The following is a 24336-nucleotide window of genomic DNA, read 5'->3' on the forward strand; positions in this document are numbered from 1 at the left end:
TATGCAGTATGTAGTATGCAGTATGCAGTATGTAGTATGCAGTATGCAGTATGTAGTATGCAGTATGCAGTATGTAGTATGCAGTATGCAGTATGTAGTATGCAGTATGTAGTATGTAGTATGTAGCATGCAGTATGTAGTATGTAGTATGCAGTATGCAGTATGTAGTATGCAGTATGCAGTATGTAGTATGCAGTATGCAGTATGTAGTATGCAGTATGTAGTATGTAGTATGTAGCATGCAGTATGTAGTATGTAGTATGCAGTATGCAGTATGTAGTATGTAGCATGCAGTATGCAGTATGTAGTATGTAGTATGCAGTATGCAGTATGTAGTATGTAGTATGTAGTATGCAGTATGTAGTATGTAGTATGCAGTATGTAGTATGTAGTATGTAGTATGCAGTATGCAGTATGTAGTATGTAGTATGCAGTATGTAGTATGCAGTATGTAGTATGTAGTATGTAGTATGCAGTATGTAGTATGCAGTATGCAGTATGTAGTATGCAGTATGCAGTATGCAGTATGCAGTATGTAGTATGTAGTATGCAGTATGTAGTATGCAGTATGTAGTATGTAGTATGTAGTATGCAGTATGTAGTATGCAGTATGCAGTATGTAGTATGCAGTATGCAGTATGCAGTATGCAGTATGTAGTATGTAGCATGCAGTATGTAGTATGCAGTATACAGTATGTAGTATGTAGCATGCAGTATGTAGTATGTAGTATGCAGTATGCAGTATGTAGTATGCAGTATGCAGTATGTAGCATGCAGTATGCAGTATGCAGTATGCAGTATGTAGTATGTAGCATGCAGTATGTAGTATGTAGTATGTAGCATGCAGTATGTAGTGTGTAGTATGCAGTATGTAGTATGCAGTATGCAGTATGTAGTATGTAGCATGCAGTATGCAGTATGTAGCATGCAGTATGCAGTATGTAGTATGCAGTATGTAGTATGCAGTATGCAGTATGTAGTGTGTAGTATGCAGTATGTAGTATGCAGTATGCAGTATGTAGTATGTAGCATGCAGTATGTAGTATGTAGTATGTAGTATGCAGTATGTAGTATGCAGTATGCAGTATGTAGTATGCAGTATGCAGTATGTAGTATGTAGCATGCAGTATGTAGTATGCAGTATGTAGTATGTAGTATGTAGCATGCAGTATGTAGTATGTAGTATGCAGTATGCAGTATGTAGTATGTAGCATGCAGTATGCAGTATGTAGTATGTAGTATGCAGTATGCAGTATGTAGTATGTAGTATGTAGCATGCAGTATGTAGTATGTAGTATGCAGTATGTAGTATGTAGTATGTAGTATGCAGTATGCAGTATGTAGTATGTAGTATGCAGTATGTAGTATGCAGTATGTAGTATGTAGTATGTAGTATGCAGTATGCAGTATGTAGTATGTAGTATGTAGTATGCAGTATGCAGTATGTAGTATGTAGTATGTAGTATGCAGTATGCAGTATGTAGTATGTAGTATGCAGTATGTAGTATGCAGTATGTAGTATGCAGTATGTAGTATGTAGTATACAGTATGTAGTATGCAGTATGCAGTATGCAGTAAGCAGTATGCAGTATGTAGTATGTAGTATGTAGTATGTAGTATGCAGTATGTAGTATGTAGCATGCAGTATGTAGTATGTAGCATGCAGTATGTAGTATGTAGCATGCAGTATGCAGTATGTAGCATGTAGTATGTAGCATGCAGTATGCAGTATGCAGTATGTAGTATGCAGTATGCAGTATGCTTGTCTACATACAGCCGCTTCCTTCCCTCAGTCTTACCTTATACAGTCTTACCTTTGCAGATGGGCTCGGTGTCGTTCCAGTACGGATCTCTGGCGCTGATGCACTCGATGACGGGCGGGCCTTGCTCCAGAGCGTGGCCCGGGTCACACGTGAACTGGACCACGGCGCCGACGCCGTACAGCAGGTCCGAGGTGGTGAAGTTTCCGTTCTGGAGGTACGGCTCGTAGCAGTGGCCCCGCTCAAAGGCTGCAGAGGGAGCACAGGGAGCAGTTTGTGAAAGAACAGCCTTTAAAACCCAAGGACTCAGGTCAGCTGGTCCAGTCCAGAGTCCAGACTAAACATGGAGAAGCAGCATTTAGCTGTTATGCTGCAAACAAGTGGAACAAACTGCCAGTGGAGATTAAACTTTCACCAAATGGAGACATTTTTAAATCCAGGTTAAAAACATTTCTGTTCTCATGTGTCTATGCATGAAATCTGCACGATATCTTTGAACTTATCTGGACTGTTGCTTGTTTTTAATCATTTTAATTATTTTGTCTCTCTTTATGTTCTTTTAATCATTTTAATTATTTTATTTCTTTCTCTTTATATTCTTTTATGTATTTGTAATGCTTCTTCCACTCCCTGCTGCAAAGCTTTTATTTTATGTGAAGCACTTTGAACTGTTTTGGACATGAAATATGCTACAAATAAATTTGACTTTGATTTGATTTGATTTGATAAAACCTTCTGTGTGATTCCCATAATCCCAACCGTAAACATCTGGAATCTCTTTGTTACTCCTGGATAATTCTTCAGCCCCTGAAACCTCACAGTAAGAAGCTCAGAAATCCCCCCAAAGTCAGCGTTAGCCTTGTCTGTGTCTCCTGGGATGTAAAGCCGTACCTTCATATCGGATGTTGAATCCGGTGTTGTGGTTGGGCTGATCGGTGATGAACTGGATCCTTACAGCCGGACCTTCGCTGATCACCCCCTCGAAGGGAATCTGTCCCCCCCGACCCGAGTCGAACAGCACCACCGAGCCGGCGTCCAGCCCGCTCCACAGCACAAGCCTGCAGGGGCCCAAATGGGAGAATGTGAGGGGAAACACAGTGAGACGCTGCAGCCGGGTCCATTAAAACATGTTGTGGGCTCAAAGTGAGAGGCTGAGATCTATGGACAGGTCACATGACTGACAAACGTGCTGATGTGGAAAAGCTAATCCTCCACGAGAAGAGCAACAGCTTCTGGACTTTGTTTGGAAAATGACTGATTTGAACCAGAACAAATCCGACCCATCATCCAAGAAGAAGAAATAACAAGGGCAACTGAAAATGATGAGTATTCTGTTGGAATTTATATCGATCTGCAGAAGGCGTTCGATGCCATTGATCATATTACTGAGAAAAATGGAGAAGTATGGATTAAGAGGTGTATCTTGTTAGTGGCTGAGGAGTTACTTGGAAAATAGAGAGCAATGTGTTCAAATCAATAACACTGTTTCACAATTCAGGAAGGTCAACTGTGGTGTACCCCAGGGATCTGTGATCGGTCCGAAACTTTTTTTGCTTTATATTAATGATATTTGTAATGTTACAGATCTGTTGAATTTCATTATTTTTGCAGATGATACAAACATGTTCTGTTCTGGCAACTTTTGTCTTCTATAGAAAGAGAGCTAGAAATCCTCAAAACCTGGTTCGATGTTAAATGATTGTCACTCAATATAAAAAAAAAAAAACTAAATTTATGGTCTTTGGATATTGAAAAGAATTTGACATGGACATAAAATTAAAAAAATGTGTGATGCTGAAATTGAAAGAGTGACAGAGGTGGTTATTGACCATAAATTAACATGGAAACCACATGTTAATTATATCAAAGGAAAGATTTCTAAGACAATAGCAATTCTGTACAAATCAAGAAACATATTAAATTATAAGGCCTTACATATTATTTACAGCTCACTTATACTTCCTTACACATCGTGCTGTGTGGGGGTCTGGGGCTCCACATATAAAACAACTGTTAACGCAATAGTTCTCCTACAGAAACGAGCCATACGGATTATTAATAAGGTTGATTACTGTGCACATACTCCCCCACTGTTTATGAAATCACATGATCTGTTATATTACAAAATAATGCAAATAATGTATCGAGCTAAAGCAAAGTTGCTCCCAGTCAGCATACAAAGGTTTTTCTCATCTCAAGAAACAAAGTATAATTTAAGAGACAAAATGTTCATAAATGATGTTGCTGATATGGGACGTTATACAGCTTCATGTCAAAAGAGGCGAACTGTCCCTTTAAAGCGATCCAAGATGGGCGCTCCTACCGGTCGGTCGGCCCCAGAGCCAGTCTCTCCAGGTGCAGGTGCAGCCTCTGGTCTTTGGGCGCCTCCAGAGACCAGGAGCAGGACCGGTCCAGGGTGGCGTTGGGCCCGTGGTGAGGCGAGGGGGACAGCACCCTGCCGACTGAGGCATTCTTCACCGAGCCGCCACATAGAGCTGCAGACAGGAAGCATGTTAGCAGTGTTTGGGATGTCTGTGCTCACTTCAACCCTCCTGTTGTCTTGCAGGTCAAAAGTGAGCCACCACCATGTTTAGCTGTAGAAAAAATACCTTAAACTATCTTTTTCCAACTTGAAATGTTAGGACTTTTCCTAAAGGGACCCCATCATTAGAAAAAGTCAGACTTTATTTTGTTTATGTTTCCATGTGGGCTGTACACCACTAGGGTACAAAGATTGTCTTATGGGTCATTTTTGACCCGTGAATTATAAAAACATTTAAACAGCAGAAAAAAGTTCACTGTTTTTTCCCCTTTCAGTATAATTAATTCAGAAGTAATTACTTCACATTTATATAATAGCAATAATAAACCTTTATTATGTAAAAGAAAACTGTTGGCCACAATTGGTTTGTGGTAAAAAATAAAAAATAAAAAAAATGTAATCCTGAAAACTGGTGAAACTTTTTGTATTGTGTAACAAAAAATACATGATAAAAAATGTATTGAATTGAGTTGAATAGATAAACAACAGGTGGTTTCATCATACAAAATAGATTTTGGATTTAAAATTCAATTAAGTTGCTTTGTTTTGGGGCTTTGGTAGGGCGGCTCATTTCTGACCCGTAGCACAAAGGGAGTAAACACAATGTTAAGACCACACAAAGGGTTAAATCAGGTTTACACCCACTCACCTCGACAGGTCGGCTCCCTGCCGCTCCACACCGGGAGCGAAGCGTTGAGGCAGGTGAGCAGCGGCGCCCCCTGCAGGTGGTAACCCATGTGGCAGTGGAAGCGGGCGACGCCTCCAGGGAGCAGGTCCAGCACGGAAACTTCCCCAAAATGAGGCCTCTTCGGCAGGGAGCAGCTCAGCCTGAAGACTGCAAGCAAAGAGAGGAGTTTGGACCAGTTTCCGACCTTTAACCTTTAACCTTTAACATGCTGACTGAGGCCCGCAATGTCTGAGATGTAGCTCTTGGGTTTCTGACCTTGGGGTGACCTTTAACCTTTAACATGCTGACTGAGGCCTGCAGAGTCTGAGATGTAGCTCTTGGGTTTCTGACCTTGGGGTGACCTTTAACCTTTAACATGCTAACTGAGGCCCGCAATGTCTGAGATGTAGCTCTTGGGTTTCTGACCTTGGGGTGACCTTTAACCTTTAACATGCTGACTGAGGCCTGCAGAGTCTGAGATGTAGCTCTTGGGTTTCTGACCTCGGGGTGACCTTTAACCTTTAACATGCTAACTGAGGCCCGCAATGTCTGAGATGTAGCTCTTGGGTTTCTGACCTTGGGGTGACCTTTAACCTTTAACATGCTGACTGAGGCCTGCAGAGTCTGAGATTTAGCTCTTGGGTTTCTGACCTCGGGGTGACCTTTAACCTTTAACATGCTAACCAATGCATCCAACCATTTGTGAGCAGCAAAATAAACATTTCTAATTTACATTTATTTCAGGATAAATTAAAAGTTTTGGCTTAAATTTGTTCCGTCAGACACCAAAGTTAAAGCTTTCTAAGTGTTTCTGATTTATTACTCTGGGACAGAGGAGGCCAGCAGAGCTTTTAACCTAAACGCTCCCTGGTGTAAAACAGCCCTAATTGATTCAGCTTTAAGGACTTTTCTACATTTGCACTTAGGCTTAATAGATAGATGGATAGAAAAGTACTTTATTCATCCCAATTTGGGATACATATAGCGTACATTTAAAAAGCAAATAGAATAAATAGAATACAAATCTACAAATAGAAATCTACAGTATGAAGAGTAGGGTAAATAATATTTATAGTAATAATAATAATAATAATAATAATAATAATACTAATATTAATAATTATAATAATAACAATAATAATGAACATCAGTTAACTAAATAAAAACAGATTTGTACATTTAACAATAAAGGTAAAAATAAATTTAACTGAGCAGACTGAACCAATAAGAAATATGGGCTATATGGATAAAATATGGGGTATATGGATAGGGTATATGGATAAAATATGGGGTATATGGATAAAATATAGGGTATAGGGATAAAATATGGGGTATATGGATAAAATATGGGGTATATGGATAGGGTATATGGATAAAATATGGGGTATATGGATAAAATATAGGGTATAGGGATAAAATATGGGGTATATGGATAAAATATGGGGTATATGGATAAAATATGGGGTATATGGATAAAATATAGGGTATAGGGATAAAATATGGGGCATAAGGATACAATATGGGGTATATGGATAAAATATAGGGTATATGGATAAAATATGTGGTATATGGATAAAATATGTGGTATATATATAAAATATAGGGTATATGGATAAAATATGGGGTATATGGATAGGGTATATGGATAAAATATGGGGTATATGGATAAAATATAGGGTACATGGATGAAATATGGGGTATATGGATAAAATATAGGATATATGGATAAAATATGGGGTATATGGATAAAATATGGGGTATATGGATAAAATATAGGGTATATGGATAAAATATGGGGTATATGGATAAAATATAGGGTATATGGATAAAATATGTGGTATATGTATAAAATATAGGGTATATGGATAAAATATGGGGCATATGGATACAATATGGGGTATATGGATAAAATATTGGGTATAAGGATAAAATATGGGGTATATGGATAAAATATAGGGTATAGGGATAAAATATGGGGTATATGGATAAAATATGGGGTATATGGATAAAATATGGGGTATATGGATAAAATATGTGGTATATGTATAAAATATAGGGTATATGGATAAAATATGGGGTATAGGGATAAAATATAGGGTATATGTATAAAATATAGGGTATATGGATAAAATATAGGGTATATGGATAAAATATGGGGTATATGGATAAATTATGGGGTATATGGATAAAATATAGGGTATATGTATAAAATATGGGGTATAGGGATAAAATATAGGGTATAGGGATAAAATATGGGGCATATGGATACAATACGGGGTATATGGATAAAATATAGGATATATGGATAAAATATGTGGTATATGGATAAAATTTAGGGTATATGGATAAAATATGGGGTATATGGATAAAATATGGGGAATATGGATAAAATATGTGGTATATGTATAAAATATAGGGTGTATGGATAAAATATGGAGCATATGGATACAATATGGGGTATATGGATAAAATAAGGGATATATGGATGAAATATGGTGTATATGGAAAAAATATGGGGGTATATGGATAACATATGGGGTATGGATAAAATATAGGGTATATGGATAAAATATGTGGTATATGGATGAAATATGGTGTATATGGAAAAAATATGGGGGTATATGGATAAAATATGGGGCATGGATAAAATATAGGGTATATGGATAAAATATGGGGTATATGGATAATTTACATTATATTGTACTGTGATGATATTTGTGCAAATGTTATTAGTCGTTAACTAATAAAAAATTTTGTCGGTAACATATTTTGATGCTCAGCTGTGGGCGCATTTTAACTCAGTAATCTGAATAAGTGGGTGGGCTGCGGGGGAGTGTTTCTCTCTTCTTTGTGTTGCTGTTTCATCACACTCACATCCTTCTATAGGAAGATATTCTAATTTCAATCAGCAGCGTTCCCCTGCCTGGCCGGGAGGTAAAAGGATTCGATCTCTCTGTGATTAATGGCACAGGTGGATGGCAACGCTCGGGTGCCTCCTTGCTTGTCGTACCCGGCTCAGAAACACACAGAAACACACAGAACACAAGCTTCCGTGTTCTCAGCCTCCTAATGAGCTGAGAGCCGATTAATCAGAGCTCTGATCAGCTAATCATGCGACAGATCCAATCACCGTGCAAAGCGATTCGATGGGAAGATCTCTGATTATACTATTAGCCTGTATGCAGGGTGCAAATAGCCCCTAATGAAAGCACTCGTTGGCTGCTTATATATAGAATAGAAATAGAAAAATACTTTATTCATCACCCAATGGGGGAAATTCAAATTAGTGAAGTAGCTCAAAAAATTATTAATATTTACAATGATTGTATATTAACAACTACAACAATAATAATACCAATTCTAATAAAAAATACAACTACAAACTAATAATAATAATAAATGACTAAATAAATAATAAAAATAATAATAATAATAATAACAATACTAATAATAATACATAATATAATAAATACATAAATACAAATAAATAAATAGAAAATAAATGAAAGAAAATATATATATATATTAAAAAAATATATATAAATAATTAATATTTACAATGATTGTATATTAACAATAATAATACCAATTCTAATAAAAAATACAACTACTAACTAATAATAATAATAATAATAAATGACTAAATAAATAAAAATACAAAAAATAATAATAAAATAAGAAATTAAATACATAAATACAAATAAATAAATGAAAATATATATATATTAAAAAATAAATAAATAAATAATATTTACAATGATTGTATATTAACAACTACAACAATAATAATACCAATTCTAATAAAAATACAACTATTAACTAATAATAATAATAATAATAAATGACTAAATAGATAATAATAAAATAAAAATAAATAAATAAATATTTAATATTTACAATGATTGTATATTAACAACAAAAATAATAATACCAATTCTAATAAAAATCCAACTACTAACTAATAATAATAATAATAAATGACTAAATAAATAAATAATAATAATAATAATAATAATAATAATAATAATAATAATATTTACAATGATTGTATATTAACAACAATAATAATAATAATAAATGAATAAATAAATAATAATGAAAAAATATATATACAAATAAATCAAAAAATAAATATATATATACACATATATGTAAGTATGCATATTCAGAAAGGGAGTTGGCGTGCACTCTCCTGTGTGCGTGCACGTGTGGAGACTCACTCTGGTAGTGCAGCTGGAAGATGCCCATGCTGCCCTCGGGGGCGGACCGGTAGTAGACGGACAGCGTGTTGGTGGGACTGCGGATCACCTGACCTTCCACCAGCAGCGTGTGGTTGGCCAGAACCAGCAGGGCGCCGCGCTCATCAACACTTCTGATGGACAGCTGCTCGCCGTCCGACAGGTTCACGCTCTTCACCTGAAGGCAGAGAAGGTTTACGCTACACGCTGCAAGCAGAGCGTTAGATTCTCCTCACAGGTTCATTTAGCTGCTGCACCCCTAACTCTAACCCGAGCGCCCAGTCCAAGCCATGCACTGCCTTCAGCTCGCTGATTTCAGACATTCTTAATGAAAACAGATAATTCTGATTCTGATTCTGATTCAGATCCTGATCCTGATCCTGATTCTGATTCTGATCCTGATCCTGATCCTGATCCTGATCCTGATTCTGATCCTGATCCTGATCTCTATCCTGATTCTGATCCTGATTCTGATCCTGATTCTGATCTTGATCCTGATTCTGATCTCTATCCTGATTCTGATCCTGATTCTGATCCTGATTCTGATCCTGATTCTGATCCTGATTCTGATTCTGATCTTTATCCTGATTCTGATCCTGATTCTGATCCTGATTCTGATTCTGATCCTGATTCTGATCCTGATCCTGATTCTGATCCTGATTCTGATCTTGATCCTGATTCTGATCTCTATCCTGATTCTGATCCTGATTCTGATCCTGATTCTGATCTTGATCCTGATTCTGATCTTTATCCTGATTCTGATCCTGATTCTGATCCTGATTCTGATCCTGATTCTGATCTTGATCCTGATTCTGATCTTTATCTTGATTCTGATCCTGATTCTGATCTTGATCCTGATTCTGATCTTTATCCTGATTCTGATCCTGATTCTGATCCTGATTCTGATTCTGATCCTGATTCTGATCTTTATCCTGATTCTGATTCTGATCCTGATTCTGATCCTGATTCTGATCCTGATCCTGATCTTTTATCTGAATTGGAAGCTCGGCTCTGCACTGTTGAAAATCAACCGATAGTGTGGAGTGTGGAGCCACCTAGCGTAGCTAGCTCCATTAGCCTCCCCCTAGCAGAACCCGAGCAGCCAGGATTACGTCGTGGCTGGGTGACTGTCAGGAAGAGGCATAGCTCTAAAGTTAAGCCCGTTGTTCACCATCGACCTGTCCACGCTTCTAACAGATTTTCCCCACTCAGCGACACACCCGCTGAGGACAAAACCCTGGTAATTGGCAGCTCTATAGTCAGAAACGTGGCATTAGAGACACCAGCGGCCATAGTCAAATGCATTCCAGGGGCCAGAGCGGGCGACATAGAATCCTATTTAAAACTGCTGGCTAAGGATAAACGTAAATATGGTAAAATAGTTATTCACGTCGGCGTTAATGACACCCGGTTACGCCAATCGGAGGTCACTAAAATTAATGTTGCATCGGTGTGTGATTTTGCCAAAACAATGTGGGACTCCGTAGTTTTCTCTGGACCCCTGCCAAATCTGACCAGTGATGACATGTTTAGCCGCATGTCGTCCTACAATCGCTGGTTGTCTAGATGGTGTCCAGCAAACAACGTGGGCTACAGAGATAATTGGCAATCTTTCTGGAGGAAACCTGGTCTGATGAGGAGAGACGGCATCCATCCCACTTTGGAAGGAGCTGCTCTCATTTCTACAAATATGGATGAATTTATTTGTCACCCTAAAACATGACAACCCAGGGCTCAGAGCAGGATGCAGAGTTGTAGTCTTACACACTTCTCTGCAGCTTCCCACCTGCTGCTACCCACCCAATCGATTAACACAAAAGGAGCAAATCCTCTTGTGCAAAAAGAAATTATTAAAACAAAAACTTTAACTGAACAAAAACATCAAACTATTAAATGTGGTTTGCTGAATATCAGATCTCTCCTTTCCAAGTCTCTGTTAGTGAATGAGTTGATTTGTGATCATCATATTGATATATTTAGTCTTACAGAAACCTGGCTGCAGCAGGAGGATCATGTTAGCATTAATGAAGCAACTCCCTGTGACTGTTTAAATGTTCACGTTCCTGGAACCACAGGCAGAGGAGGAGGAGTGGCAGCTATTTTCAGATCAGGGTTACTCATCAGTCCCAGACCCAAGATTAGTTTGAGCTCTTTTGAATCTGTGATTCTCAGTTTTTCCCACGCAAAGTGGAAATCCCAGAAACCTCTTGTGTTTGTTGTTGTGTATCGTCCACCTGGCCCTTATTCTGAGTTTCTGTAGTGGGTGACTTTAATATTCATGTAGATGTTGAAAATGACAGCCTGAATATGAACTTTAATTCTATATTGGACTCTATTGGATTTTCTCAGAGTGTTCACGGACCGACTCACTGCCTTAATCACACCCTTGATCTTGTGCTGACTTATGGCATTGAGAGTGAACAGTTAACAGTGTTCCCTCATAACCCTGTCTTATCTGACCATTTTCTGATAACCTTTGAGTTTACATTACTTGACTATACAGTTTCTGAGAAGAAATTTACGTATAGAAGGTGTCTATCAGAGGATGCTGTAACCAGATTTAAAGAATTAATTCCATCATCCTTTTCTTCACTGCCATGTGCAGATATGACAGAGGACGACTACCTAAACTTTACTCCAGCAGCACTTGACTCTCTTGTTGACAGCACTATAGTTTCAATGCGTACAGCACTGGACAATGTTGCCCCTCTGAAAAGGAAGGTAATCAGTCAGAAGAGGTTGGCTCCTTGGTATAATTCACAGCTGCGTGCTTTAAAGCAGACTGCAAGAAAGCTGGAGAGACAGTGGCGTTCCTCTAATTTAGAAGAGTCTCAGTTAGTCTGGAAAGATAGTTTAATAATGTATAAGAAAGCCCTTCGTAAAGCTAGAACTGCTTATTATTCATCATTGATAGAAGAGAATAAGAACAATCCCAGGTTTCTCTTCAGCGCTGTAGCCAGTCTGACAAAGAGTCCGAGCTCTGCTGAGCCAGTTATTCCTTTAAACCTCAGCAGTGATGATTTCATGAGCTTCTTTATTAATAAAATTGTTTCTATCAGAGAGAAGATTGATGGAGTCCTTCCCACTATTATCAGTGATGTATCATCAAGTACAGCAGCTTTAGAAGTATCATTAGAACCTGATTTGTATTTAGACGGCTTCTGCCCAGTTGATCTCTCTGAGCTAACAACAGCAATAGTCTCTTCTAAACCATCAACTTGTGTTTTAGACCCAATCCCAACCAGACTGTTCAATGAGGTTTTCCCATTAATTGACACTTCCATATTGGATTTGATCAATCTGTCTTTGTTGACAGGATATGTACCTCAGACTTTTAAGGTTGCTGTAATTAAACCTTTACTCAAAAAACCTACTCTTGATTCAGAAGTGTTGGCTCATTATAGACCTATATCCAATCTCCCTTTTATGTCTAAAGTTCTTGAAAAAATAGTTGCAGCTCAGCTTTGTGATCACTTACACAGAAATAATCTGTTTGAAGAGTTTCAGTCAGGATTCAGAGTGCATCATAGCACAGAAACTGCACTGCTGAAAGTTACCAATGATCTCCTCTTAGCCTCTGATAGCGGACTTGTGTCTGTGCTTGTCCTGTTGGATCTCAGTGCTGCATTTGATACGGTCGATCACAGTATCTTATTACACAGACTTGAACATGTTATTGGGATTAAAGGAACTGCATTAGGCTGGTTTAAATCATATTTATCTGATAGATTTCAGTTTGTTCTTGTAAATGAAGAATCTTCCTCACACACCAGAGTAAGTCATGGAGTTCCCCAGGGTTCTGTGCTTGGACCGATTCTTTTCACTTTATACATGCTTCCATTAGGTAACATTATTAGACAGCATGGCATAAATTTCCATTGCTATGCTGATGATACTCAGCTGTACTTATCTATAAAACCAGATGAACCCAATAGGTTGGTCAGACTACAAGCATGTCTTAAAGACATAAAGACCTGGATGACTCAGAACTGTCTGCTTCTAAATTCAGACAAAACTGAAGTCGTTATCTTTGGACCTGAGCGTTTCAGGGAGAAATTGTCTAGTTATATAGTTACTCTAGATGGTATTTCCTTGGCTTTTAGTTCTACAGTGAGGAACCTTGGAGTTATTTTTGACCAGAACTTATCATTTGACTCGCATATAAAACAGGTTTCTAGGACTGCCTTCTTTCACCTTCGTAATATTGTTAAAATCAGGAACATCTTGTCTCAGAGTGATGCAGAAAAACTAATTCATGCATTTGTTACTTCAAGATTGGACTACTGTAATTCTTTATTTATGGGCTGTCCCACATATTCTCTGAAAAGCCTTCAGTTGATCCAAAATGCTGCAGCCAGAGTTTTGATGAGAACTAACAGGAGAGATCATATTTCTCCAGTTTTAGCTTCTCTTCATTGGCTCCCTGTTAAATTCAGAATAGAATTTAAGATTCTTCTCCTTACATATAAAGCTCTTAATGACCGAGCTCCATCATATCTTAAAGATCTCATTGTAAGATATTTTCCTAACAGAGCACTTCGTTCCCAAACTGCAGGTTTACTTGAGGTTCCCAGAGTTTCTAAAAGTAGAATGGGAGGCAGAGCCTTCAGTTATCAGGCCCCTCTATTGTGGAATAAGCTGCCAGTAAATGTCCGGGAAGCAGACACCCTTTCCACTTTTAAGACCAGGCTTAAAACTTTCCTTTTTGATAAAGCTTATAGTTAGGGATGGCTCAGGTGATCCTGAAACATCCCATAGTTAAGCTGCTATAGGCCTAGACTGCTGGGGGGCCTCATCTGTCACACCTTTCCTCACTTTACTCTCTTTATGTATATGTGATATTATTATGGTCATTAACTCGTGTTTCCCTGTTCCAACAGATATCCTTTGAATGGTGTTACAGTGCCGCCGCCGCCCCCTCCCCCCCTTTCTGTCTTCTCAAACCCCAGCTGGTCGAGGCGGATGGCCACCCTTCCTGAGTCTGGTTCTGCCAGAGGGTTCTTCCTGTTCAAAGGGAGTCGTTTCTCTCCACAGTCGCCTCAGGCACGCTCAGGACGGGAGATTGGACCGAAAAACAAAAAGTTTTCAGTGCAATCTGTTGGTTTTCTTAGCTAGGAAATTGTTTTTGAATTGGCTCTATATGAACGAATTGGATTATTTTATGAATTATGATTATTACTAATTAATTGAATTCCAATTGGCTTGAATTGGACTTACTATCTAAGTGCCTTGAGATGACATTTGTTGTATTTGGCGCTATATAAATAAAAATGAATTGAATTGAATTGAATCTTCATCCTGATTATGATCCTGATCCTGATTCTGATTCTGATTCTGATTCTGACTCTGATCCTGATTTAAACCTTTAAACTTCACACTGAGTCCTGCAAGACTTGGGAACAATAACAGAGTTCCATCTCTTAAACCCTCTGATTTTAAAACTGACACATCTTTAAGGACTTTAGACAGAATATACAAACAGCAGCTGAGATAATATCAACACTTTGAGACTTTTTAGAGTCATTCTTAAATCTAAACCAATGCTTTTAAAAGTTTTAAGACCTTTGGATCAGTACCAGCAGCTGTCAGTAGGGGGCAGAGTTCAGACCACAGGCATCCGCTGACTGCAGCATCCTCAGATAAAGCGATGCCCAGCCTGACACCTGCCCAGAGGCTGCTGACACCATGTGTGTGACGGCTGCCGCCTACCTGCAGCTCCACTCCGTAGCCGGTGTACACCGTCACCGTGTAGGTGCAGTGCAGCAGGGCGCCGTCCGGCAGCGGGGGGTCGTCCGAGGAGTCGATGTATCCCTCTGGGTCCGAGAAGTTCACCATGCAGCCGGAGGCAGCTGGAAACAGAGAAGAAGAGCGTTGGCCTTACTGATCTTTTTCCTGTTCCTGTGATTCTGACTGGAAACTCACTGCTGAGCGTAATCAATGATGTAATGATTAATGATGTAATGATTAATGATGTAATAATTAATGATGTAATAATTAATGGTGTAATAATAAATTATGTAATAATTAATGATATAATGATTAATGATGTAATAATTAATGATGGAAATGACAGGGATCTCCACCCGTGACACGCGGAACGTGGAATGTGGAATAAATAATCACATTTTACTTTTGCTTTAGTATTCTCTCTGTATGCTTTTCACTGTACATGCACTTTTTAAATCTTTTTATTTTAGGTTACATTTTTCATTAAAACCTTCCAACAGTCTGATGAATATGTTGATGTATCCAAATCAAAGGTACGTTTTTCATTTGAACTGCTGCAGCTGCTGGAATTCGATTCGATTCGATTCGATACGATTCGATACGATACGATTCAATACGATTCGATACGATTTGATACGATTCGATATGATTCAATTCGATTCGATTCGATTCGATACGATACAATTTGATACGATACAATTCGATACAATTCGATACGATTCGATACGATTCAATACAATTTGATACGATACAATTCGATACGATTCAATACAATTTGATACGATACAATTCGATACGATATGATTCGATACAATTCGATACAATTCGATACAATTCGATACAATTCGATACGATTCGATACAATTTAATACAATTCGATACGATATGATTCGATACGATTCAATACGATTCGATGCGATTCAATACAATTCGATACGATTCGATACAATTTGATACTATTCGATGCAATTCGATGCAATTCAATACAATTCGATACGATATGATTGAATACGATTCGATATGATTCAATACAATTCGATACGATATGATTCAATACAATTCGATACGATTCGATACGATTCAATACGATATGATTCGATACAATTCGATACAATTCGATACAATTCGATACGATACGATTCGATACGATAAAAAAATAATAATTTAAAAAAATTTTCAAATTTAAAATTTTAATAAAAAAATTTTTAATAAAAACAAAAAACAAAAAAACAATACTTTACTGGGAAGCGAAATATCGATATATATCGCAGTATGGATAAAATTGCTCAGCCCTACTCAGGATAAGCTGATGTTTTTAATGAAATAGTGAAATTACACGTTTTTCAACCTTTCTGGAACTTGTTTACAGTATGAAACTCCCAGCTGTGTATCAACCAGCTGAATTTAACTGGAACAAAGCTACCATGGAGACGGGCTCAGACAGCTACAACTTAACGCAGAGGGAAGCCTTTAGCTTCACTTTCCTAGCTGCAGAACATGATAAACACGGTAAAATCTGGTAAAACTTCGTTAACTTTCACTGAGCGATGTGCGTTAATTATTTGAAACCTTCCTTTAAAGCACAGAAATGGGGAAAAGTGATTTTATTCGACATAAACACAGCCTGAAACCTTGATTTAACTCCAAATACCTGAGGGGGGTATTTCAGTGTCCTTGTTGAGCATCGGGCCCACAGTGGTGGTCTCAGCTTCCGGCTCGGGGGTGCGGGGGGGCAGCTGGGAGTGTGTCTCTGTGGGGGGGGGCTGGGTGGGATGCCGGTCTTGGCCTGACTCTGTAGCCGATGGTGGTGGCTTCACCCACTTCAGTAATCCCCCGCTTTGATGCTCCAGGGAACGACTTCCAGGGAGGGAGCTGACACTGAGCCCTCTGCCCAGAAGAGGGAGCAGATTCTGGGGCAGAGCAGAGGGGAGGATGCCTCCTTTCTGGGACACGAGTCGTCCTTCCTGAGCCAGCACCGAGCGCAGCAGACCTCCTGCTGCCATGCTGGAGCCTTTCATGCTGCCTGCCCTGGTGCTACCTCCCGCTGGCACCTCTGGGGGCTGGGTGGGGGGCAACGCTGGGGGGGCTTCTTTGTCTGAGAAGGGTGGAAAACAAAGGATGAACAGTTAGGAGCGTTAAAAAAAGGAGAGAAAATGTCTGGAAACACAGAGGCTGTCAGTTCAGGGTGGTTCTGTGTGGCGTTATCTGGCCAACAAAGCTCAGCTGAGCTCACCACCAACACACAATACTGATCACGCACACGTGCACACGCGCACACGCACGTGCACACGCAGCGTAGTGGAGCGACGGGGCAGCTAAGCATGACAGGAGTGCAGAGCAGGGAAGGAGACAGAAGAAAGAAATGCACAGACAGGCAAACCGCTGAAACCTCCAGCAGCTTAGCTCAGAAACAGCACACAGCAGCATTTACACACACAAACCCACGTGCACACGCACACGTGCACACAGCAGCATTTACACACACAAACCCACGTGCACACACATGCACACACGTGCACACACACACATCTCCCCGTCTCCCTCACAGCAACCACCAGAAGCCACAATCCTGCAGAAAAAAGCTGGAGATGCTGCACTTTAGTCTGCGTTCCAGTGTTCGAGTGTCATTTACATCCCGGGAGAACCGAGAGATTTCAGGAGCTGTCATTCTGAGTTAAACCCAACTTTACTGCAGATTTATTCCTGTTCCAACTTTACTGCAGATTTATTCCTGTTCCAACTTTACTGCAGATTTATTCCTGTTCCAACTTTACTGCAGATTTATTCCTGTTCCAACTTTACTGCAGATTTATTCCTGTTCCAGCTTTACTGCCGATTTATTCCTGTTCCAACTTTACTGCAGATTTATTCCTGTTCCCAACTTTACTGCAGATTTATTCCTGTTCCAACTTTACTGCAGATTTATTCCTGTTCCCAACTTTACTGCAGATTTATTCCTGTTCCAACTTTACTGCAGATTTATTCCTGTTCCAACTTTACTGCAGATTTATTCCTGTTCCAACTTTACTGCAGATTTATTCCTGTTCCAGCTTTACTGCCGATTTATTCCTGTTCCAACTTTACTGCAGATTTATTCCTGTTCCAACTTTACTGCAGATTTATTCCTGTTCCAACTTTACTGCAGATTTATTCCTGTTCCAACTTTACTGCAGATTTATTCCTGTTCCAGCTTTACTGCCGATTTATTCCTGTTCCAACTTTACTGCAGATTTATTCCTGTTCCCAACTTTACTGCGGATTTATTTCTGTTCCAGCTTTACTGCAGATTTATTCCTGTTCTGTAGTTTTTCATCTCGAGACAGAAAGTAAAATACTCAACGCGTTACGATCAACGAGCCGTCATCAAGAAGCTCATACCAGCCGCTGCAGCTTGTTTTCATTTAGGCAGCAGCAGCAGCTGTTAACGCACACATGCACGTGCACACGCACATGCACGCCCACTTCTGAAGACCCTGAAACACTCTTGGGCTTCATGCCGTTCTGCTCTGTAACCAAGCTTTTCACATTATACCCTGTTATGTTCTGAGTAGGGCTGCGTGAGTTAACTCGAGTTAAGTCATTACCATCGCGTTAACTCGTTATCATCGAGTTAACTCGCTATTATCGAGTTAACTCATTACCATCGCGTTAACTCGTTATCATCGAGTTAACTCGCTATTATCGAGTTAACTCATTACCATCGCGTTAACTCGTTATCATCGAGTTAACTCACTATTATCGAGTTAACTCGTTAATTATTTAACGCCGATAAATATTTTATCGCGCATTAACGCAGGTTTTATTTATTTATTTTTACATTTTAAATTTAAAATAAATAATAATATGGGGGGCTAATGGATAGGAAAGTTCAGAGAGACAGGAAGCAGGGGGCAGAGAGAGGGGGAACAACATGCAGCACAGGGCCGTTCGATGCGGGACTGGAACCGGGGCCAGCTGCAGCGAGGACTATAGCCTCTGTACATGGGGCGCCTGCTCAACCCACTACGCCACGAACCCCCCCGTTTTATTATTTATTTTATTATTTTAAAAGTCTGTTGCTCACAGGCTTTTATTTTGTAAAAGTCTGTTGCTCACAGGCTTTTATTTTGTAAAAGTCTGCTGCTGTCTGCTGTGGAACAGGAAAAGAAAGTAATCGGCGGATCCACCAAACATGGAGAAGGGTACGGAACTTTTACTCGGCCATTTTCATTTTAAAGTTCTTCCAGACGGCGGAGTCGACAGAACCAAAGTCATCTGTAAACACTGCCAAGTTCAATTGTCTTCTCAGCGTAGTAGTTCCAGTCTAAAATATCACTTAAAGGCAAAACACACAACTGATAGCAGCAAGTCATTCAAGGAAACAGACAGTGGAGCGAGGCTTCTACATAAAAACTACAGAAAGATGCTGATGTTAAAAGTGTGTTTGCACAACAAATGTTATGGCACTTTCATTCATATGGCAGCACATTTAAAATAAAACTATCCTACGGCTCAATCTGTCCATCCGGGTGTTTAAGCCCCTCCCACCAGCGACGGGCAGAGGAGCTGAGGCGACAGCCACTTAACAGAATGAGACATCCTCGCTCCCGAGCTGTCATTTCTAACCCTCATCAATCACACCAGTGACGCAGCTACATCATCTCACCTTTTCCTTATTTCTGTCAGAGCGTTAAATCAGTTCAGCTAAGAAAAGATGGATTACTGTGTTTTATACTCTTATATTCTCATATTCTTATGTTTTTATATTCTTATGTTCTTATATTCTTATGTTGTTATGTTCTTATATTCTTATGTTGTTATGTTCTTATATTCTTATGTTCTTATATTCTTATGTTGTTATATTCTTATGTTGTTATGTTCTTATATTTTTATGTTGTTATATTCTTATATTCTTATGTTGTTATATTCTTATGTTGTTATGTTCTTATATTCTTATGTTGTTATGTTCTTATGTTCTTATATTCTTATGTTGTTATGTTCTTATATTCTTATGTTGTTATGTTGTTATGTTCTTATATTTTTATGTTGTTATATTCTTATGTTCTTTTGTTGTTATGTTCTTATATTCTTATGTTGTTATGTTGTTATGTTCTTATATTCTTATGTTGTTATGTTCTTATATTCTTATGTTGTTATATTCTTATATTCTTATGTTGTTATATTCTTATGTTGTTATGTTCTTATATTCTTATGTTGTTATTTTCTTGTATTCTTATGTTGTTATGTTGTTATGTTCTTATATTCTTATGTTGTTATTTTCTTATATTCTTATGTTGTTATGTTCTTATATTTTTATGTTCTTATATTATTATGTTCTTATATTCTTATGTTGTTATGTTCTTATATTCTTATGTTGTTATGTTCTTATATTCTTATGTTCTTATATTCTTATGTTGTTATATTCTTATGTTGTTATGTTGTTATGTTGTTATGTTCTTATATTCTTATGTTGTTATGTTGTTATGTTCTTATGTTGTTATGTTGTTATATTCTTATGTTGTTATGTTCTTATATTGTTATGTTCTTATATTCTTATGTTGTTATGTTCTTATATTCTTATGTTGTTATGTTGTTATGTTCTTATATTCTTATGTTGTTATGTTCTTATATTTTTATGTTCTTATATTATTATGTTCTTATATTCTTATGTTGTTATGTTCTTATATTCTTATGTTGTTATGTTGTTACGTTCTTATGTTGTTATGTTGTTATATTCTTATGTTGTTATGTTCTTATATTGTTATGTTCTTATATTCTTATGTTCTTATGTTCTTATATTCTTATTTTGTTATGTTCTTATATTCTTATGTTGTTATTTTCTTGTATTCTTATGTTGTTATGTTGTTATGTTCTTATATTCTTATGTTGTTATGTTGTTATATTCTTATGTTGTTATGTTCTTATATTGTTATGTTCTTATATTCTTATGTTGTTATGTTCTTATATTCTTATGTTCTTATGTTGTTATGTTCTTATATTCTTATATTCTTATGTTGTTATGTTGTTATATTCTTATGTTGTTATGTTCTTATATTGTTATGTTCTTATATTCTTATGTTATGTTGTTATGTTGTTATATTCTTATGTTCTTATGTTTTTATGTTGTTATATTCTTATATTCTTATGTTCTTATATTCTTATGTTGTTATGTTCTTATATTCTTATGTTGTTATGTTGTTACGTTCTTATGTTGTTATGTTGTTATATTCTTATGTTGTTATGTTCTTATATTGTTATGTTCTTATATTCTTATGTTGTTATTTTCTTGTATTCTTATGTTGTTATGTTGTTATGTTCTTATATTCTTATGTTGTTATGTTCTTATATTCTTATGTTGTTATGTTGTTACGTTCTTATGTTCTTATATTCTTATGTGTATATGTTCTTATATTCTTATGTTCTTATATTCTTATATTCTTATGTTCTTATATTCTTATATTCTTATGTTCTTATGTTTTTAAATTCTTATGTTCTTATATTGTTATGTTCTTATATTCTTATTACCTCCGCCAAGGAGGTTATGTAATCGCCCGAGTTTGTCTGTTGGTTTGTCTGGATGTCTGGATGTTTGTTCGTTCATCTGTTCGTGCTGCAATCTTGCGACCTGCCACAAGGTGGCGCAACCTCCACAAGGTGGCGCGACCTCAAGGTGCCACAGCCGAACAGAGCCAAAGCCAGACAGAATGCATAGAGCACGGATTGAATGCATATTGCGCGGATTTGCTGTAATTAGCACAACAAAAGATTGCAACGGCAAGCCAGTGTGCATAACTGCATATAGCGTAATAATAACGGCGAACACTGCTTCCCGACAGAACACTGCTTCCCGACAAAACATTATAATAATAATAATAATAATATTAATAATAATTAATAACGGCGAACACTGCTGTTCAATAATGAATAGGGAGAAGGGAATGCCTCTTCTGCTGACAGCGCCAAAGAACAAGTAGCCCACATCAGGAGCGCATGTCCATACATGGCTCGCTATCCACAGGTAGGTTGGCGGTTGGCGGAGGTCCGCACTCTCTGAGTGCATTTCTAGTTTTCTTATGTTCTTATATTCTTATGTTCTTATATTCTTATAGCTGTCACATTCATGGGGTTTCCCCCATGTTTTTAGTTCTATGTTTTAGGCTGTTTCATGTCTTGATTTTTGAGTTCATGTTTAGTTAGTCTTTGCCATTGTTTTTCCCTCAGTCCCCATGTTCTGCTCATCAGTTTCACTCACGTCAGCTGTATTCATTATCCCCAGCTGCACCCATTCACCAATCACTCCCAGTTTAGTATTTAGTTTCCAGTTTTCCCCTTCAGTTTTGTGAATTCCTCCTCCGCATTCACCCTCCACGCCACGGTCATAGTGTGTTTTGGCCGTGTTTTGGCCATGTTTTGGCCATGTTTTGGCCATGTTTTGGCCGTTTTGGTCGTGTTTTGGCCATGTTTTGGCCGTTTTGGTCGTGTTTTGGTCGTGTTTTGGCCATGTTTTGGCCATGTTTTGGCCGTTTTGGTCGTGTTTTGGCCGTGTTTTGGCCGTTTTGGTCGTGTTTTGGCCGTGTTATTTTCTCACAGTTAATTTGTTGGTATCCGGCTCAGCCACGCTTTGTTTTGAATTAATAAATAAGTTTGTTTTTCGAAATCCGTGTCCTGCCGAACCCACTACTGACACCAGCCTGTTTCTCAGTTTATTTTGCTTTTCCTTACTTTTTCCTGTCCGCTCCGGACTCATAAACTGTGATTCCACTCCTGAGTCGGATGATTTCAGATGGAAAACAGACAGAATTCTTCACTTAGATGAATAAAAGACTTCAAAAGTTCATTCTGAGGAGCTGCTGGTGCTTAACCGCGGAGCGTATCTGCTGGGATTCACCTAAACACAAGCTTATATTGCATCAGGGAGAAAAAAGATAAATTAGATGCACTTTGCAGCCTGTACAACCACACATCTGTGGTTCTGCTGACAGAATGTTCTGGAAGCTGACAATCCTTTGTGCCTAATTGGTCTCCAGCGTGAGAGCTTTTGCATTCATTGTGCTTTTATTTTGTTGCTGCACTCGTCCCAGTTACCTTATTAACAGCAGGGTGGTCCTCATCTTACTTACTCAAGTAATTATTTGGATGAATACTTTTTACTTTTACTTGAGTATATTTTTGGCTGCTCTAAAAAAAAACTAAACTGAAATACAGCCCCAGAGATCCGACAGAATCTGTGGAGACGAGCCGAGGAGGGATGACACGCTGGAGGAGGTTTTTACGTCTGTTTCAGCAAAGCCTGCCGTGACATTTATTGTTGTGACAGCCGGAGTTTGATGGGGCCTCCAGCTCTCTGACAAGATTATCAGCCGAGGCTTGTTCCTCAGAGCGACATCTCTGGGATTCACGGTAAAAAGGATGCATTTATCTAAGAAGACTCCTTCATCAGTCCGGTTCTGTGTCATTTCAAAGCTTTGGATCTCATTTAAACGGCTTCCGGAGGATCAGAGAAGGCAGAGCAGAGATTTCAGGGATCAGAAAGAAGGAAACAATCAGCTAAAATCAGCTGATGCTTGTTTTATCCCAAACTGCTCATTCTGCAGAATAAGCACACCTGAAGCAGCAAGAAGGAAGGCTGAAAGTGGCGTCGCAACGATCTGAACGCTGAGCAGGAAAGGTTAAAGGTCCACCACGTACAACATAAAGGTAATACATGCTGGTGGAAACCTAAAGTTCAGGGCAGAGATGAGCTGTTCCAGCCGCTGAATAAATCATAAACTGGTCATCATATATAAACCAAGTAAGGAAACAGCAGAAATAAGTTCACCAGGTCAGAGAAAAATCGATCCCTGACCCCGAAACATCAATGATTGAAACAATGACAAATAATGCAACGTGAGATATTTTACTCTGACGGCAGAGAGACGTGATTGGCTCGTAGGAGGCCGATGCTTTTTCAGGGAGTTACAGAACAAAGGCAAAGTTTGCTGCTGCTCATACGAAACTCTCTTCCTGTCATTGGATTTAAAGGGATAGTTCGCCTCTTCTGACATGAAGCTGTGTAACATCCCATATCAGCAGCATCATTTCTGAACATCTTCTTACCCCCTGCTGCGTCCTGTGAGCAGAGTTCCAGCCTCGTTTTGGTGTTGATGAAGGTAGTCCGGCTAGTTGGCTGGGGTTTAAAAAATAAAGCGTTTTGCTTCTCAGAACAATATGCGTTCAACAGAGTAATACATTTGCATCACAAAATGGTTCTCCAGGAAAAAGTCAGAGCTCACAATCTCTTGGCCCTATTTTTGCCTCCCTTCATATCAATGCGTACAGCTACCTAGCGATAGCCGCACCTGTTACGGTGTTTGCTGCTTGTTCTGCACAGCAGGCAGTAATATGAAGGGAGAGAAAATAGGGCCAAGAGATTGTGAGCTCTGA

At 38.4% G+C, this 24336-nt stretch overlaps 1 protein-coding gene across 4 annotated transcripts in view; it reads right to left on the reverse strand.

The window, feature by feature from the left end:
* Positions 1 to 24336, reverse strand: part of sez6l (seizure related 6 homolog (mouse)-like) — a 100037-nt gene that overhangs the window by 24506 nt on the left and 51195 nt on the right. For all 4 annotated transcript variants that reach the window (XM_075455571.1, XM_075455570.1, XM_075455569.1 and 1 more), the window contains exons 2-8: positions 16586 to 17029; positions 14917 to 15056; positions 9190 to 9385; positions 4952 to 5137; positions 4084 to 4255; positions 2652 to 2818; positions 1815 to 2009 (exon numbers count right to left, since the gene is read on the reverse strand). In XM_075455571.1, the coding sequence (XP_075311686.1) occupies positions 1815 to 2009; positions 2652 to 2818; positions 4084 to 4255; positions 4952 to 5137; positions 9190 to 9385; positions 14917 to 15056; positions 16586 to 17029 (1500 nt within the window). The remainder of the gene's footprint in view (positions 1 to 1814; positions 2010 to 2651; positions 2819 to 4083; positions 4256 to 4951; positions 5138 to 9189; positions 9386 to 14916; positions 15057 to 16585; positions 17030 to 24336) is intronic.

This window comes from Odontesthes bonariensis, chromosome 22, assembly GCF_027942865.1.
Source record: "Odontesthes bonariensis isolate fOdoBon6 chromosome 22, fOdoBon6.hap1, whole genome shotgun sequence".
Taxonomy (NCBI): domain Eukaryota; kingdom Metazoa; phylum Chordata; class Actinopteri; order Atheriniformes; family Atherinopsidae; genus Odontesthes; species Odontesthes bonariensis.